At 39.8% G+C, this 18,817-nt stretch overlaps 1 protein-coding gene across 3 annotated transcripts in view; it reads right to left on the bottom strand.

The window, feature by feature from the left end:
* Positions 1 to 18,817, bottom strand: part of WNT7A (Wnt family member 7A) — a 39,518-nt gene that overhangs the window by 2,536 nt on the left and 18,165 nt on the right. The window contains exons 4-5 of one of the 3 annotated variants that reach the window (XR_011905153.1): positions 6,666 to 7,610; positions 3,751 to 5,864 (exon numbers count right to left, since the gene is read on the bottom strand). Coding sequence is in view for 1 of the 3 variants with exons in the window: in XM_072347772.1 (XP_072203873.1) it covers positions 7,131 to 7,610 (480 nt within the window). In the remaining 2 variants the exon portion in view is untranslated. Of the gene's footprint in view, positions 1 to 3,750; positions 5,865 to 6,390; positions 7,611 to 18,817 lie in introns of those variants that run through there. The other 2 variants (XR_011905154.1, XM_072347772.1) reach the window with 2 other exon arrangements.

Raw genomic sequence — 18,817 nt, 5'->3', positions numbered from 1 at the left:
TTTCCCAGCCCCTCACCATTGCCTTTCTCATGAAGACGGCACAGTGAGGATGTGCGGAGGCACTGACGGTTTGCCAGCTTCCCTTGAAGCTTTGATTGATTTTGCACTTTCATCCAAGCTGGTCTGGCCTAAATAAACACAATATATATTCTGGGAAGTTCTCTTTACTGCTTCATTTGAATGCAGTTCACATGGCTTGCAACTAAAGATGGGCAAGTGTCAAAATATCCAGACTCGTACCCAAGAGGAGAGACAGAAACAGAAAAATTACTGTTCTTACTTCTCAGGAAGTTTTTTATCCAGTTATGTATTTTTTAGCTTCTGTTCTCATTCTCACAGTTTGTACTTAGAGAGCACAACTCGCTGACCTGAGTCATCTCACATCTCCCTCCTTTGGTAACAGAAAACTGTGCAGTTCCATGCTATCTTGCTAAATGCTTCCCACTAGAATGTTGAAACAGTTCTATTTGCTTTCAGTGATGATGCATCGCAGTAACTTCTCCTTGCTTTATGGAGACCCAAAGATTTTATCATCAGCTTCAGCTTGCCAGAAGCTTTTGTCCTCACTGCTATCTGCATCTTCTGACTTAGAAGGTTTGCTCTCTGCTGCCTACTTTGTCTCACATCTTTGGCAATCATTTGACTTAAGGAGACAAAACAGGAAAGCAGGTTTGTATGACTGCCCCAGTGTGTGACTCATACTTAATGTGGAGGCTATTTAATGAGGCCGAGAGGAGGAAGGAGTGCCCTCGCTTCAGCTATATACGGTGTACAGTGAATCTACTGCGTGCAGAGATTCTAAAATGCTAAAATCCATTTATATATAGAAAAATTGAGGCAAATCAGACATTGCTCAAGTTTCATAAAGCAGCATGGCAAAAGCTAGAAAGCTGGGCCACAGTCCTAATTCTTTCAACAGGCTTCCTTTGTGCCCACTGGCCAAACCTCTCATGCTTTGTGTCCTGATTTCCTGTCTGTTTAATAGTGACTGACTAAGGCCAAGCTTAGTGCAGAACATTTGTTTAGCTTGACACCATAACATTATAGAAGGCCAAAAGGAGTTATCCTGTTGATTTTTGTTGTTTTGGTTTTTGGTGGTGTTTTGGTTTTGTTTGTTTGTTCTGTAAGATGTTAAAGAAAAACAAGTTATACGTTTTCAGTCGTGTGATAGTGTTATGGTCCAATACTACTGCCTGTGTTGCATCTTCTATGCTCTTCTCTGTTGACTCCCTTCTCAGGATGTCAGGTACTTAAGATACTCTGTAGTTGTAAACAGTTCTGATCAAATACAAATAATTTGAAAACTAAGCTCTATATGGACAGATGTGCAGTCATCCATACTACATATTACTGTGGGTTCGCTTATGAAAGAGTAGTTGCTAGGAGATACTTTAAGTGCATGAAACAACTCACAAAACAGTCTTCTTGCTGACTCAATGGAATAGATGCTTGGTTTTGCTTTGAGCCAAATACCATTGCACTACGAGCTGGGCAACAACTAAGCAGCCTTAGCTTGGGCTGAAAACTACCCATTCAGCTAAGCCTTCCTTCCCTGGTACACTCAGTAATGAGTCTTCCGTGCGCTGAAATTTTCAAGGATTTTCCTTCCTAAATGCTGTTTCTGTTTTCCAAAGCTTTTCCAGGCTGCACCCTATCTGCAACAGGACATTTGTTTCTTTATCATACTAGTTTATTCTTATGTCTCCCCGTGATACTTCTCTGATGAACTGCGTTTCTCTGACCACACCAAAAAGCAGGCTGTTAAAGTCTGTTGGAAGTGGCCTCTCTGAGAAACACTGTTGTCATCACTTGGAGAGTATCTATGCTGCACTGCTGTGAATGGGTCAGAGTATGTCACGATAAAATGTAATGCCTGGGAAATAATAATAATATACCAGAAATGCCTTATGTTCATTTTGATTTAATGTATTCTGAAAGTTCTGCAACTTCAAAACTAAGCATCATCTCTGGTGCAAGTCTTGTGCTATCCCATTTGAACTGATGGGTCTACCTAATGGAGGGGAAAAAAACCTCGGCACTCATTTTAATTCTTGGTTTTGTGCATGCAACCTGGAAATATTTCCTAGGTATATATATAAAATATGATGTAAATATAACCTCAGCTTGTCCCAGTGATATCAAATCCAGTTACAGAGCAGAAATCTTTCCTAACAAGAGTTTGATACAGTGACATAGCTGACAGAAAAGATGTACTTGAGAGTAGCAATAGTCAAGCTGCCTTAAAAGTGTGATTTCTCTGGGACTTGTTTCTTGCCCCCATTAGTTGCTAATGGCACTATGTGCTACCAACAAATCCATGTATGTCTTATCAATAAAAGGGAAAAAAGCATGTTTTCCTAAAACTCCAAAGGTGCTTTACAGCATCTCTTCTGAGCAGGGGGAAATAATCACCAAGTTCTTGTATCCCTCTTCAGTCATTTAGATCCAAGTACATCTCTTTGCATCTTGACTTAATCATATATTATTGTTTGTTGCCAGAAGAAGAATTCCCTTAATTTTTGCTCCAGAGTAAAACACCTGCCCTTGAGGAATTCTTGGTATGATTTTGACCGCAAAAACGTAACTTAGGTTAGCAGAGTACGTCACTTTTCATGGTGAGAGGTATCCAAGATAACCATGAATTGAGGGAGAATGTTTTGGAATGAAGCTGAGGTTCATTGTTTGCAGTTCTGCTGTGTGATAAAATTCCTGTACTTGGTTCAATTTGGTACAGTTTGGGAACAGTAACGCCCCAACTGAGGTGATACCCCGCTGGCTGAGAGCAGCAGTATCAGTTAGATGGGGCCACCCCTGTCTGTGCACGTCTACCACTGTGTTTGTTGTTTTGCCAAAGAGAGCTGTTTGGTTGAGCTTTCTGGGGCTACCAGCAAGGGGGCTATAATATAAGGGGGACTATAAGGGACAATATTCTCACTGTCACACTGCACCTCTCTGGACACCTGTAGTAATGATAAACATAAAAAACCTTGTCAGAAATATTTCTGTGGAATCTTCACTTGAATATGTTCACCTGACTGCAGTCTGTGATTCTGTATTCAACAAACTGCTTTTAGAATGTGATCAGTAAAAAACAATTTTATAATCCACAAGGTAATTAGTTAAGAGCTTTGTGTAATATCATATATGCCCATTACTTTCCTTTTCTAAGTAACTGTGTACCCTTGCAATAACTTGACCAAATGAGCCACGTAAGAATATATTTTAAGGATGTTTTTCATTTAATCATCTCTGTTGAAAGTCATATCTCCATTAGGCTTGTGCATACATGGCAAAAAAATCTGAATAATTGACCGATATGAGTTTTAGGTAGGTACTTCAAATATTCAAGCAAATTGTATTCAGGTTAGTCGTCCTTTTAAAAAGGCACCGAGGTAAAATCCATAAAACCTGCGTAGGAATCCCAGTGTGGAGTAGCATCATTTCCACGTGTCAGGCTTTTAGTATCAAATAAGGAAGTGATATTTCATAAATAACAGCTTTCCAACTTGCAGTTGTGCTTGCTCTCTTACTCTTTCTCCTCCTCTTATCCTGCAGCTTGAATGTGTGCTTTCTTTAAAAACCTCTGCTAGGTTGTTAATGTGGATGGCAATCCAGCACTTCCCTGGGTTAGTGCAGATGAAAAGATGTATTTTCTTTTGAGGGCTGTATTGTTCTGCAGTTGTGTGCATTTCAATCCCATTGTGTGGTTCTTCACCGAGTCAAAACAGAGCTCTTCTATCCCTGAGGACAAAGAACAAACTGTTGTCGGGGGTAGAAATATCTACAAAATCGTAAATCTTTCTCCCTCTCCTGTTTATTCTTTATGCCACTCAAGCACATTTAGAGAATGGCCAATTAACTCCAGACACAGTGGATGGATTCTGATGGCCAGATTTCCCTTATCTAAGTGGACACTGCCAAAAATTTTCAGACACTTTCTAGTTGAATGCAGTATTTGATTTTCCTTGATCTTTAATTCATACTTTGCAAACTGATATCCCAGTTATGAGTCAAATTGAGATTTTCTCTAAGTACTGCACAGATCACCAGCAGCATTGTAAACCGTAGGGCTAATGTGTACCGAATTCATTTAATTATGCACTCAGTTCTTTATTATATGAGCAAAAATGTTTAAAGACATTTGTCCTTCAGGAATTAGCCTGCTGGCTTTCCATTGCACGTCACTGCATACTGAAATATAGAGGAGGCAGGAGACTTACAGGTTGCTTTCCTATGGAAAAACATGCCGCAAAAGCAACAACTTGTAAAATAGCTGTAACCAGTGAAGAAAACACACTTGTGATGAGGATATGATATCTGCTAACATAAGAAATGTAAAAATAAATACAAGCAAAGGAGAAGAGATTCCAAAGTTAAGCATTAGATCCGAGCTACTTAACCACAACAGAGCGTTGTAATTAACACCCATACTGTATGTAATTCATTACATTTTATGCCTCGTCAGTTCTCGATGCATAGAATTCAGAAGGAAGAGCATGAAAATTCCATGGAAAAAAACCTGCTTTCATATGGCTTTGTATTGACAAGTCATAAGTTTGAATGTAAGTTATGTTCATCATTTTAACTAGCTCTTTCATGCTGGTGTTTGAATAACAGAAAAATTATACAACATGTTAAGTGGCAGGTCTGCAAAACCCATATTTAATTCCAGCTATGCAGTGCAAGGAAACTGCTTGGGCTTTTGTTCTTACATGAATATATGTGAGAGGGGAGTTTGAAAGAAAGCCACGTCACATTCAGACAGCTTCTGAAAGGTCAGGCTATCCTGCTGAAACTGCAGCATCTCTTATAGTACTTCTGGATACTTTTGTCTCAGAGTTTTCTGACAGTTTTCTCCATTGCAGCCTTAGATGGGAGTTATGCCTCAGAGAAGGGTTGGTGCCAAGATGTGTATCATCACCTATTCCTTGCCACACTTGCTGTTATTAACAGGAATCAGTGAATACAGTGCATACTGCCTACCCGTTTGTTTCCCTTACTGATGTCTCATTAAAGGTGTGAGATCCTGTATTATCAGCATTATCAGTAACTCTGGGTCACGTTTCATACCCAATGAAAAACAAAACAAAACAAAACAAAAAAAACCAACATTAAAATTGGATTATTTTTATCAGCCACAAGAGAATCCAGCAGGAGGAACAGAAAGCTTCCAAAAGCAGAAAAATATTTGCTCCTCTAATATCTGGAGAAATGAGCACTGATGAAAAATGAAATGCCATAAAGGGAACAGAAGAAGGTTTAACTGGGCTCTGAAAAACAAGAGAGCAGTCTTTAAATTTGCCTAGGTGTTTTTTTGGGTTTTTGAGCTCCAGCCTTTTGGAGGAAAGAATAATGTAAATGCCAAAGAGAGTTGGACAAAAAGTAAGCATTGTATCCTATCTATGAGAAGCAGACGATGTGTATCACGCTAGTTTTTACAGTCACAGTCTACAGTCTTCCATTGATTAAAATCAAATTTGACAGTAACACAATATAGAGGTTTAACTGACAGCACACACAGCACATTTGCTAGTCATAACGCCACAGTTTAATGACTGATGCATGTGGGAAGCTAATTCGGATTCTTTTTTCCTGAATGGGATAAGTGAGCATCCAGTTAATACCAATCATGAATTCAAGCCATGTGACAAAATTGATGCTACATACCATGTTCTCGTTTTGCATATTCTGCAGATTGAGCTGCAGGAAAAGAGCCCGTTTGTACACACATCCGGAGAGAAAGTTCATTCTGTTTTCTGACACATCCACCAACTGCAGCTGAATGTATCCAGCTTGCTGCTGTTGTGTCCACAAGCTAATTAGCCTTCCTCTGTTAAACAGCCTAAGAATTACAAATTGTATGCCTGTTTTGAGAAAAAGTACAGGTTGAACAAGCAGACGTAGTATAAATAAAATATTTATATAAAAATAGTCTCTTACAAAATATACTCTCTTATCCTATGGTTGATTTTCCAAAAGATGGAAGTTTGTCTGGAGTTTCTTATTTTTAGACATATCTCAAACAGGATTTTATTAATGGTTCTTTCTTTAATTGAATGAAAAAAAAAAAAAAAAAGAAGAAACCTGGTAAAGATTTGCAACCCTTACCGCTATCTTTTGTTCCAGACAACTAGCAGCAAACAGGGAACAAAAAAAAAAAAAAGGAAAAAATTCAGTGTGTTTGTGTATGTACATATATATATATATAAAGATGCCAACTTTTGTACTTTAACGTCTAGTATGGGAGAACGCATCCTGCAAGTCCAACTATTAGAAATATCCTAGGAAAGAATGATATATACAGCTCCAGTTTTACCTTGCTTTTTCTAGAAAATTATTCCACAAAGAAAGCAAGCTATCTACTTCAATTGCAGAATAGTTCCGAAAACGTCGGTAGAGTTCTTTTTAATTAAATAAATTAATATTAGTTTTATCTGAATAAATTGTTAAATATTGCTATTATTATGTCCCGAGTGTCCCAAAATCCCTGTGCTAAATCTGCAGCACACACACACACACACAGAAGGCAGATAAAGCAGTGTCTACAGAAACTTTTCAACAGTTCTACTCGCTGTAGCAAATGTTATGAAATGAAAAGATGGGCAAGACCAGCAGAAGCTTTTCACAAGTGTAGAAGCCTACATCTCTATCATCCGCACACTCACATGGGCGAGTCACAGCAGGGCACTGTCCATTGCCTCCTGTGCACAGCCCGTGTCTGAGGATTTGTCCCCCACTCTCCCCACTCCTCCTACACACAAGTTTTTGACCATCTTTATTTCCAAACCAAGAGTTCATTGCTGTGGTCAGAGAACTTTCCGTGGTGTCTCTTCACAAGGCAGTCACTGCTTTTTTGCTTCAGAGACACACATAAACTGATCTCTCTGTTTCATGTGGCAGGGGGCTTAGTGGAGTTTGGGGTTTTATTATTTGTTTCCTGGCTGACTTTGTTAAGAGTCTGAAATACGTATCCATGTATGCAATGAAACGTGAGAAGAAAAGACAGGGATCCATTCATCCGCATTTCTTCTGGGAGAGCAGGTCTTTGCTACAGTCTTGTGTAGTTTTGTTGAGCGCATGTGCAAATGTACTCATGGCCAGGGACACGGTCAGCCTGTCCAGCCACGGACTCACTTACAGGTATATACTTCTGTTCTTTCACTGCATGTGTTACATTTAACATAGCAGCACCAATGAAATTTGCAGTTGCACTGCCACACTCTTGAGTACTGGTGCGTGTTGTAACCTCGACCACAGCACATCAGGTCGCAGCCATTGGACTGCTGGGCCGTCTTGTTGCACATCCTCCCTTGCGTTCCCACACTCCCCGTGACGGGGTCTTCTTCACAATAATTGGGAGATTTTTCTATGTACACTAAATCTGTATCCATGGGTTTGCGATATGAAAGTGGCTTCTTTATTTTGAGGAAGGTTGGACGCTTGTTGCGACTTGCTCTCACTGGCTCGACTTGAACTGCTTCGTTGTATTTGTCCTTAAGGATGTAGCCCAGCTCCCGGAATTTCGGCAGAGTTGTCCAACATGTTTTAGTGGTACAGGATCCTGAGACCCCATGGCATTTGCACTCTAGCTTCATGTTCTCTTCTAGAATCTGGATTTAGAAGAACAAAGAATGATGCATTAATAAAAGCTAGACACTTCTGGAAATCAAAGCGAAAAAAAAAAAAAGCAAAAAAAAACACAAAACATAGGGTTATCTGATGCATGTGGAGGGGTTTGCTCTCCAACATAAACTGTCTCCAGACATAAGCTGGGTTCCCACCAGAGCTGTGGGTTCTGCTTTCCCAGACACACTGTTGCAGGTGTCAGCTGAGCTCTACCTGCTAAGCCAATTCCTCATTTGCAATTTGGGTTAAGCAGGGAAGGTGACTGCCTAATTCCATAGCCAAGGGTAAATTGAGATCCTCATTAACATAGCTTTTACTCTCCTTGATTTGCCAAAGAGTTTTACTGCGTACTATGCCTTGATTTTTACAAACAGCGATTCCAAAATAAAGCACATTTTGGTACTCTGACCTGAAAATGGTGTAACCTGGAGCAAGATGTGAACAAGCAAATAAATGCTATCAATGTTTATCCTTCTGTTGGTGCCACACTGATCAGCAGAGTTGAGCAGATAGTCTTTTGCTTTGGTTTTATTTCCGTCCATCCAGTGATGTGTCAGTACAGGCTTAAAAGCCTGCATAATGTATAAATCTAAGATTTCGATGGCGGTGAACTTAGCCTGTATGATGTCACATCATGTGCTACTGTTTTAAAATGAAATTTCCAGGCAAACCATCCACCCAGTGACTGCCCATAAAACTCAGATGCAAGAAACTTTTATATTCAGATCTACAACTAAACTTGCAGTTCTGCTCAAACTTTGGCTTACATCTTGCATTATCTTGTTATCTTGAGTTTCTCTCTCGACCGCTGCATACTTCTTTTATTGCTCACTCATTCATAAGGTAGTGTGCTTAGAAGATAGATTAGGAGACGGAAAAGGAGTTATAGCACAGTAACCGGAAAAATAACATAAATTCTTTTAGTCTCATTTGTACCTTTTTAAAAGCTCTCCTTTTTTAATTTGAAACTAGCCAGGGATACATTTCTGGGTCCTAATTCAATCACTGCTTGCGTTCAAGTGTCTGGCCTTATATCTGGTCAGATGTTCAAACTTGCAACAAAATATTTCTTACATTCAAATCCTCCACATTGACTTGAAGCATTAATACAAACCACATAATGGCCTAATGTCATTTATCCAGGTAGAGCTTTTTTTATTTTCCTGAAGTGTAAATAGCCTTTATTGCCTTTTGATTTATTTCATTACTTACAGACAGGGATCTCTAAGAGAATGAGCAGTGCCCCTGGAAAGAGCTGAGCGAGCAGCTGGAGTGGTTCAGAACCAGGCTACTGCATGTCATGTGCTGGCCTTCTGCTCCAGGAGACATAATGCCAGCCCCAACCAGCCACTGGATTTCTGGCCTCAACTGGGGCTGGGTATGGGCAGTTAGGGTAAAGCAGCCTTGCTTCACCTGAAGATGAGAAGTTTGACCAGTACTAGTTAAGCCCAAGCACTATGGGTCCATTTTTGGACAACAAAAAACATTTGGAGGTATGGGCAGGGAACAGACAGATGGGAGTTTTGATGGCTTTTGTGGTGATTTTTACTTAATACCTACTAAGATGTTCTAGCTAACTCCTATTTCTACTGGCACCTATTGGGGTTGCATTTCTGAGGAAATGTACTAAAATCACTCAAGTACGACTGCCTAATTTGTGCCTACTGCACTATGCCATCAAACTTTCCATCTCTGACTCTACTAGCCCAGACTCTCAGCCTCCCACTCACAAACCCTTGTGTTGGTTTTGTTCTTGTTCATACATCCTCCTTGCAGTTTCTTTCAGTGCAGCATTTTGCAAATTCAGCTGGAGATTAATGTGCTCTTATAGCATCTAGAAAATAGGCTACATGTAGTTTGAAGCATCTGTCCTGGGTAAAAGCTGGTAATTTGGTAATGGGCATTAGATAATTTTGTTGTACTGTGATATTTGGTACTTGGACTCATTTTTGTAAATAGTCTTTGGGTAGGGACAGAAGGCCTTCCCCATGGTTTTCACGAGCCAAAATCACTCTACCCCTTCACTTCAGTACTTGGTCTCAGTTAAAAACAGGAAACACTGAACCTTTAGAAAACAGGATTTGCTCCTTCAGAGGTTTTAGCCAGCAGCTCTTACTTTTCACGTTAGATTAAGACTTTATGTATGTTACAGACTGATTTTCCTAAAGTGTATGAGGCTTGAAGGGTGACAAATCTTAAACCTAGTTCCTCTGTTTCTTAGCAAATGACGAGATCCAGGTCCGTCAGCCATGGAAAGCAGATGTATGCACCAGCGAGTGCTCTAAACTGGATTAGATGCTAACAAAGAGCTGGAGTTCTTTTAGCTTTGTCCACTTTTTCTTTGAGTTCCTATAGTAAACTGTCAGTACTTGTTTCTCTCTCTCTCTCTCTCAATCTCTCCTTTGCCATTAGCCTCTGGGAAATAGTTTGTGTGAAGAGAACTTGCACTGGCTCTTTCTGTTGATGTTATCTTCAGATACAGTACCTTTGGGCACTGCCATAAGGAACATAACATGTTTTCTCTTTGCCTTTAGTTTTGTAGAAAATGCGTAGGGTGTGTCAGGTGAGGGTGGCAAGCTGCAGCCCTGGAGAGCCCTTGGAGGAGCAGGAACTAAAGGGGACTGGGTGTGTGGGTTTCAGCTGCATGGCTGACATGGCCAGAAAGCTGGCTGCCCTCCTGCAATGGGTTTTTTTAGCTCACTATCCCTTCTGGCTCATCACTGATTCAGTCAGTGCTCTGTACCTTCCTGGGTGTCCAACATCAAAGCACATATGGCTTCCTAAATGCATCTTCCAGGGCAGCCTGGAGCACAATGTGCCCTCCCCCTGCCCCCTCAGTGTGGACAGGTAACGCTAAAGCACTATGCTTCACCAGAATAACAAAGCACTCAATGCCAAATCTGTCCTGACTTAAAGCATGAAATAGACTCAACCGTCACACCTACAGGGCATTCTTCTTTACCAAGATTTTGCACAGATACTCCTACTGCACAGCCTGGTACCAATATCATAGTGCTTGAGGCTAGGGACCCTTTAGTGCAGCATCAGAAAGAACTCCAACTTCGGTCTATGTGTGAAGCACATACAAACAGGGAGACAGTGGATACTGATTTCCATCTCACTGGGGCCATAAACTCTCTTAATTTCATTTGACGTTGCATCACCTGGATCAGGAAATACCTGTCTCCTATAAGTGCTTGCAGATGCATCTACTATAGATCAGAGAAAACAAAACCACAGACAAAACTGTCTGTAAATTTTTCACTCTGGAGAAGAACGTGGAAGGACTCAAAGACTGGTCACAGCATCACTGTGGGCTGGAGAGACCACTGGGCAAATGCACACCTGCCCCTTTCAACTCATGGCAGATGAGGATTTATGATCTATGTTAATTTCAGAGAGGTATTTCTAACTAATAATGCTTCCCAAACTTTAGGAATGATGTTAGAAGGTTGTTTTTTTTTTTTTGTTACACAAAAGGACTCATTAAGTAGAATAATGTAAGCTCTAAGTTAATTTTAATAAAGCTATTTAGTCTGTTAACAAATTATTTGTGAACCAAGTGATATCTAATGCAACTGGCAGTTAAGAACTAGAGCAAGAACAGGCATTTGTAGAGTAGCTTAGGTTGTGAGGGACCTTACAGCCCACCCAGACGCAGCCAATGCCATGGGCAATGTTGCCAACCTCCAGCTCAGGATGCTCAGGGCCTCAGCCAACCTGGCCTTGCCTTGAGCACCTCCAGGGATGGGGCACCCACAGCTCTTTGGGAAGTAGTGCCAGTGCCTCACCACTCTCTGAGTAAAGAATTTCTCCTAACGTCTAATCTAAATCTCCTCTATTTCTGTTTAAAGCCGTTCCCTCTTGTCCTGTTATTATCAGACTGTATAGAAGTCAGTCCCTTCCTGTTCATAAGCTGTCCTCAGAGAGAGGGGAAAAGAATGCATATGCAGGCTGAAAAAGGGCTACCTCTGTGTAACTAAAGTAAGTAGGAAAAAGCTCTGCCACTAATTTCATTTAAGTGTGACAATAATCTCAAACCAATGCAACCATTTAAGTAACTTGTTAGGATTGTCTTAACACCAGAGCTTTGAAATTTGAGGAAAATAAAAATAGCACTTAGTGCCTTTTGACTTGAAAACAAAAACGAACATGAAAGAGCATAAAAGGAGAAATGATGCCAAAGACAAACCCTACAAAACCTCTAAGAAGTGTGAGAAACAGTGTATTTTAAAAGTACCAATGTGGAAATCTGTAGTTGGCGAGAACATGCACAAACAGAAGAGATTATTTACCACCAGTGGATGTTCAGGAGCGATATTAATAGAGCTGTTGTAAAATACGTTCTGTAGAGACAAAACATTTTTTGCATATCTTATGGCAAACTAACTGTGAATGAGTCTGGAATTGACTGTGTCCCATACTTAAAGTGACTCATTCCAGACAGTCTTTCATATTTCAGTTGATTGTATCATCAAGGCCTTAATCAGCACAGTCAGATGATGGCTTTTCCTGATATTTTTTCATTAGTAAATCTGTGTAAAATACTATCTGAAACTGAAGTCAGTATCGGACAGATTTCTTATACTGACTATCTCAAAATTCTACTACCATTGGTAGCTTAACCTTTTTCTCATTGTAAGAAATTTTCCATTTCTAATAAAAAATGGCCAGGAAAACAGCGTAGAACATGCCCAATCATACATCAATCAAACCACCATTACATTTTCCTAGAAATATCTGTCTAAAGAAAGTCATGCAGGCTCTTTGTCTGAGGACTAATTACGAAAACAGCCAAGAGAATGACAGAATACTAGAAACATCCCGGTACAACCATTTACCTTCAATATTTTAAAGTTCAGAAACACTTCTTCCAAATTCTAACTCATAATTCCTTTTCACGTGAAGAGTTCATAAATTCTCTTCTCTCATAAATTTAACCTTTTGCGCACTCCCACGAAGCAGGAGGTTCCTCACCTTTCTTTATAGAGCGATAATCGTTTTGATTCTTTCTCACCTGAAATGTTAGTTGCCCTTCAGCTTTGTGAAGAAGTCAAGCTTTGCAGAAGTCGTGCAGCAATTATTTTCTAAATACATCTCCTATTTCCACAATGTATCAAATAGGTAAAGACAAATACAGATGTTAGTCATTCAGAATGGTCACACCGCTCACTTACTGGTGTCAGCATGCGCAAGCCAAATGAGATTTTCTTTTCTTTCCCTTGGTAAGATGCATCACTTCAATTAGAGGACAGAAGACCTAATGCCCTTCATTCAGTGTCTGATGCTGTGTAGAATAGCAAATGAACACCCAGGTCTGAGAGCACCAGTAAAAGCTAAGAGGAATGAAGCAAAAATATTTTCTCCTACATACTTTCATTTTAGCTCTGTTAACTTTAAGGACTTGCCATGCATTAAATCTGTTTATCACTGCTTCTGAGACCAAAAAACAAACAGCAGTAGAAAACAATTCTTACGGTATACCTTCACAATTGTTACTTTTGACAAATAGTTGGACATAGGATAGGAAGGGCACCAGAGGTATAATGAGACAGATTCCCACACTATATTAAATGCTCTTCTCAAATTTAACCACAAGGAATGGCCCTTGCCTTTCTTCAAACTGTAGGGACTGCTTTTTGAAATAAAACAAGGTGTCACGATGCTTTGGCTTTCTGCCACTGAAGGGTTCTTCTAGGAGAAAACCTTATATCCCATCTAGCTGTTTTGAGGACAAGCTTCTGCCAAAACCTCTCAGCTTTGCAAAAGTAACTAGAAAAGTGAATTCCATGTATGCGGCTCAAAGTCTGTATTTTTCTCTGACGGCTCTGCAAATTTAATCACGGTTCCTGAAAGTCAAATAAGGTTCTTCAGTTTTTATTTATCTTCATCAAGATACTGCTTGAGGAGATAGTGGGCGCGATGTGGCAACACCTGATGTTAATAGCTCAACAAAATCTGATATGGACTTGAAAGGAATGATACACAAAGAAATCCACACTGCCACGTCAGGCAGTCCCTCCTCAGAGCAGGTCTCCTGCCAGGTATTCTCCCTCACCCCCTCCATTTGCATCGTATCTGATAACAGCTACAAGCTGGTAGTCTTTGGGATTCCTTGCCTTTTTACGTCTCTCATGAACACATTCCTGTTTTCCCCAGAGAAAAAATACCTGCACCCTTCTCTCTCTCTGGTCATCAAAATGTAAAACGAAACCATTAATTCACGAGCTGGAACCATGAGCTCCAGGCTCAGTTTCACATGCTCTTAAGGGATATGGCTGGTGACAAAGTTTTCTGTGTAACACCAAACACAAAACCTTCTTCCCCACCTTTCCTTCTGTTAGCAGGAAGTCCTTTTTATAAAAGCTTGTCTCAACTATGAGTTACGAAGCTAATGCTTAGATAAAGTTTTATACCAGGAAATGGACTTATAGCACTGTTCCTACTGTAATGCTGGCAAATAGGTTGGGGGTTCTTGGTGTAGGATTTTTTGTTTTCCAAGTTGCTAGTGACAAACACACTGTACTTGAAAATTAGCTTGGGAGTTTGAGTAGTTACTGCTGTGATGCTTTTTTGGTACGTCTGTCTGCAAGACTGGTCTGACTTGTATTTGGTTTCTATATATTTTTCTATTTAAAAGCAAGACAAGTATTCTAACATGGAAAAAAAAATGGAAATAATTTGAAAACATAGCTGTCAATGTGTTTGATAAACTACTTGCTATTTAAAAAAATAACTCTTGGGAGACCCATTATCACCTAAGATTAGACTGGATCAATGTACTGCCAAGTAAGTGTCATCATGTAGGAAGTTTAAAAATCAGTCATAAAAAGGAGCTTGGAAAAAAATAGTTCTGGAAAAAAAAAAAAAAAAGGAAAAAAGAAAAGAAAGGAAAAGAAAGGAAACGAAAAGAAAGGGAAAGGGAAGAAAAGGAAAGGAAAGGAAAGGAAAGGAAAGGAAAGGAAAGGAAAGGAAAGGAAAGGAAAGGAAAGGAAAGGAAAGGAAAGGAAAGGAAAGGAAAGGAAAGGAAAGGAAAGGAAAGGAAAGGAAAGGAAAGGAAAGGAAAGGAAAGGAAAGGAAAGGAAAGGAAAGTTTCATTTAATGTGATTTTTCCTACAATTATTGGAATGGGGGGTTGGACTCGATGATCTCTAGAGGTCCCTTCCAACCCCTATAATTCTGTGATTCTGTGAATATAGTTGAATTTTCTGAGAGCCATTCAATAACTGGGGCTGTTCAGACTGGAGAAGAGGAGGATCCAGGGAGACCTGAGAGCAGCCCTTCAATATCTAAAGGGGGTGTAAGAAGGAAGGGGACGTGCTGTCTAGTGGGGTCCACAACATAGGACAAAGTTTTTTAGTTTGGTTTCAAACCAAAAGAGGGCAGATTTAGATTGGATATAAGGAAGAAATTTTCTACAGTAAGGGCAGTGATGCACCGGCACAGTCTGCCCAGAGGTGGTGGTGGATGCCCTGTCCCTGGAGTCACTCAAGGTCATGTTGCATGGGCTCTGAGCACCTGATGGAGCTGTGGGTGTCCATGTTCATTGCAGGGAAGCTGGACCAGACAATCTTTAAAATTTCCTTTCCAACTTAAAAGATTCGATGATTCTGTGTAAATTTATACTTCCTATCTATATAAGTGAAAGTATGAATTCCTAACCCCAGACTGAAACAAGATAGTGAGATTAAGGGAAAAAATTATCTAGGATCATTATTTGCTGCTGTTCAAGCAAAACTGATACTGTGGGCATGATGGATTATAGCTTGTGAAATACTGACTCTTCTTGTCTGGTTTACCTATATAATGAAGCTAAAATAGACTGGAAAATGGACTGACATTTTCTACAAAATTATGGATCTTCACTTGTACTCTGTGCTTCTAAATGGCAGTGCATCAAGATGCAGGGTGGTGTGCTTTAAAAAATAACAGTAAGAGATAAAATTTGTCTACAGTTTATATTTTAGGGTGCCATCTTGGAAGTAATTGGAAGTACTCCTAGATAAGATGAACCATAATTTATTTATGTTCAAGTTGAGAACACAATGGGTTAAAGACTTAGGGGTTACTCAGGTTCTGTTACAGCCTTGCTCTGCTAGTCAGGGATGTCAATGCCATCGCTTTGGGCTATCTCACACAGCCTGAGTAATACTTCACTGCTGAGGTAAAAGAAGAAGCAGAAAAAAAGGTAGGGAAAACAGGAAATGACACAACTCAAATCCATCCTTGTCACAGCTAATGTACATAGAGTGAGGGATGGTACACGGTTGACTCATTCCCACTAAACTTCATCTTCCATTTAACTCTCCCCACTGGTAGCGAAGCGCTCAGATGAAGTGCTGCTGGCACTGAATAATAAAGAACTGGGAGCACCCAGGTAGAGCATTTTGACAAATGCTTAAGCTGTCAAGAGAAAGGTTTCCAAAGTGTGATAGAAACCGAACAGCCTTACTTATTCCAGACAACTCATCAGAAAACACCTCCTGTGCTAAACTAATAAAGCCAGATACTGGCAAGAGCATTAGTTGCAAAATAATATCACTTCATACTGCTTCCACATATTTTTAACTAATAGCCATACACAACTGTAGACTTTTTTTAGCTAGATTCCAGACCATAAGAGTTAACCGTTAGGTACACAGCAGATAATACCATGCAAGGAGCATTTCTCGTGATTAAAAATAAATTAGTATCAGTTCTCTCAGCCAGCATCTTTGGTAAACAGTGGATGATTTACCTTTCCATCAAGCTTTCCAGGTGATTTCAAAGTACTCCTACACTAATGTCTCAGTACTTCCTTTATAAAAACTCAGTATTTCCTAGCTTAACTTCTTAAGGAACTCCTTCAACCCAGAAAGAAGCACCAGGTATCTTCATGTTTGGTACACAGGGAGACGTCACTTTGAGTCAAAATATTTACATCATAAAATAACATGGTGTTAATTGTGATATTCTGGAATATCATAGTTATGATGGGAATAACTCTTCCACAAGGAAGACTTTCAAGATATATACCTACCAGTTTTCCCCCTCCAGTTGCAGCTGGGACAATAGATCCGTGCTTCCATGTTTTCAAATAGCTCCCACTTATCAGAGATAAGATCCTACCAGCAGAGCCTATCTCTGTAGCTCAGCAGCTGCCAAGATTAGCATGCCCGTGTCCAGGCCAAGAATTTTAACATGGATCTTCTGGCCTATTGTCAATGCAAATTTCCTCCAAGAAGAACGTGGAATTTCCTAATTTTATTTACAATACCCAGTACAGTCCAAGTAAACCTCTTTGGCTTTCTGTCTTGCTTTACAGTGTTTACTGCTAGTTGCTTACTAGATTTTCTCTTTTTCATTCTAACAGATATTTTAGTAATAGTTGAAACTTTCGTTTAACGAGTGAGTAATCACATATTAGCAGAAGTTCACATTTAAAGAGCATCATGTTGAAGCACATTATTACCCTCTCTCAGCTCATCCTCCATACCAGACGTAGCTTTTGCTCTTTGCTAACAGATCTGGCTAGCTGTGTATTAATTATAGATGACTTAAAAAGCAACATCCGACAATACTATTAATTGTTCCCCTTAGTAAGTCACTTATTTTCTATTAATTGAGCCTTGATATCAACACTGATGTTTTTTTAACAGAAGGTTAACCAGTTGCTGTAGGTCTTTAGATCACAGGATTGTTAACAACAGCTTGTAAACATCAGCTTTACCCATTCAGAAACCCATCTATAACAGAAACCATGGACATCTGTTACACATTCAATGTATTAATCGGATATTGATTTTTATAAATATTCCTTTGTGGAGCACCTTCATATGAAGCGTAACTCCATTATAAGGAATTTTAAAAATATATCTTAATGCTATGGTATTTTTTAGTAGAGTTACTTGGATCCATTATGTTCCAGAAAAGGTTTGAAGATTACACCACGCTCCAGGTGGCAGTGAGGATGCTCTCGCTGTTGCACCCCGGGGGCAATTTGCAAAGAGTTTGCCATGCCTGATAAGGCAAGCTTATGCAGGAGGGTATCTCCACTGTTTCACAGTTTATGTTTTCTGGATCTTTTCTTTTTTAACCAAGGTCTTAATCCAAGCCTTTTGAACAAATATTCTTGACTCCTTATTGAAACTCTTTTTTATGCATTAACTATTGTGCCATGTCAACAGATAATTGTTTTATGACTGCAGGACTTATACACCCAAAGATAACAGTATGTTATGACTCAATTAAAATCTCATGTGTGAATAGTCCTGTAAGTGCACACACAGTTGTACTCATAACTGCACGTAGTCTTTCGTTTCTTATAAGATCTAGTATGCTTAAGGCAAGGCTGGTGACCCTAGCAGGCCACCAGCTGACATTACAAAGCCTACTGCAACAGCAACTAGCAGTAAACGCTGGCTTAGATTTTATTTAGAGTCTGTGATTACTGATGCTTTCATTCTGTCTGTCTCAGGGGACCAAATACAGTCTATGTGGTATGGCTCACTTTTAAGTACCAGAAGGCTTGGGGTCATTTCAATAACCGGTCCTAACACAAATGAATACCAGTGCCTCTTGGCACTAATTGGCAATGCAGAGCCAAGCATCCTCTCTGCAATTACCTGAAACCCTCATCCTTTAATAGATTCATGCTACACTTTTCCAGTACCAAACAGGCCTTGTTTGTGTCCTTGAACTAAAAGGTTGTTCTTCACTGAATCGATCATTTAATTGTTTACTTCAAAATACCTGGAAATTCCATTAAAGCAGAAGTCTATTCCATTTGCACAGCAAATTCTAGCAATTATTGCTTTGTGTGAGTCTTTCGGGGCTTTGTAATTTCAGAGTTTTCTGTCACCAACTGTCTAATATAGCACTTGGACCAAACCTTGGTTAAACTTCCACCTTTACCAAAACCTCTGCTATGCATTGTTCCAACTGTCTCTGCTTAGCCCAAAGATGAGTTCACATTGCTGACTCATCGTGTCAAGGCTTTGGGAATGTTTCTGGAGGTAGTTTCAGCTCCAGAAAACTGGTTAATAAATGCAGAAGATGCCAGTTTCTGTCCCTGTTGACACTGAATGGTTTGCAGAAACTCAACAACACAAGCGTGGGGTTGTGTACTGAATGGCTGTACTTTGTTAGAATAACAAGACTGCGCTATGTAAAACCTCCAACATAATTCAGTGAAATTTGCATAGTAGCTCCT

Source organism: Excalfactoria chinensis, chromosome 12 (genome assembly GCF_039878825.1).
Source record: "Excalfactoria chinensis isolate bCotChi1 chromosome 12, bCotChi1.hap2, whole genome shotgun sequence".
In the NCBI taxonomy this organism is placed as follows: Eukaryota; Metazoa; Chordata; class Aves; order Galliformes; family Phasianidae; genus Excalfactoria; species Excalfactoria chinensis.
Note: the sequence above shows the minus strand (reverse complement) of the source record. Positions and strands in the feature narration are given on the sequence as shown.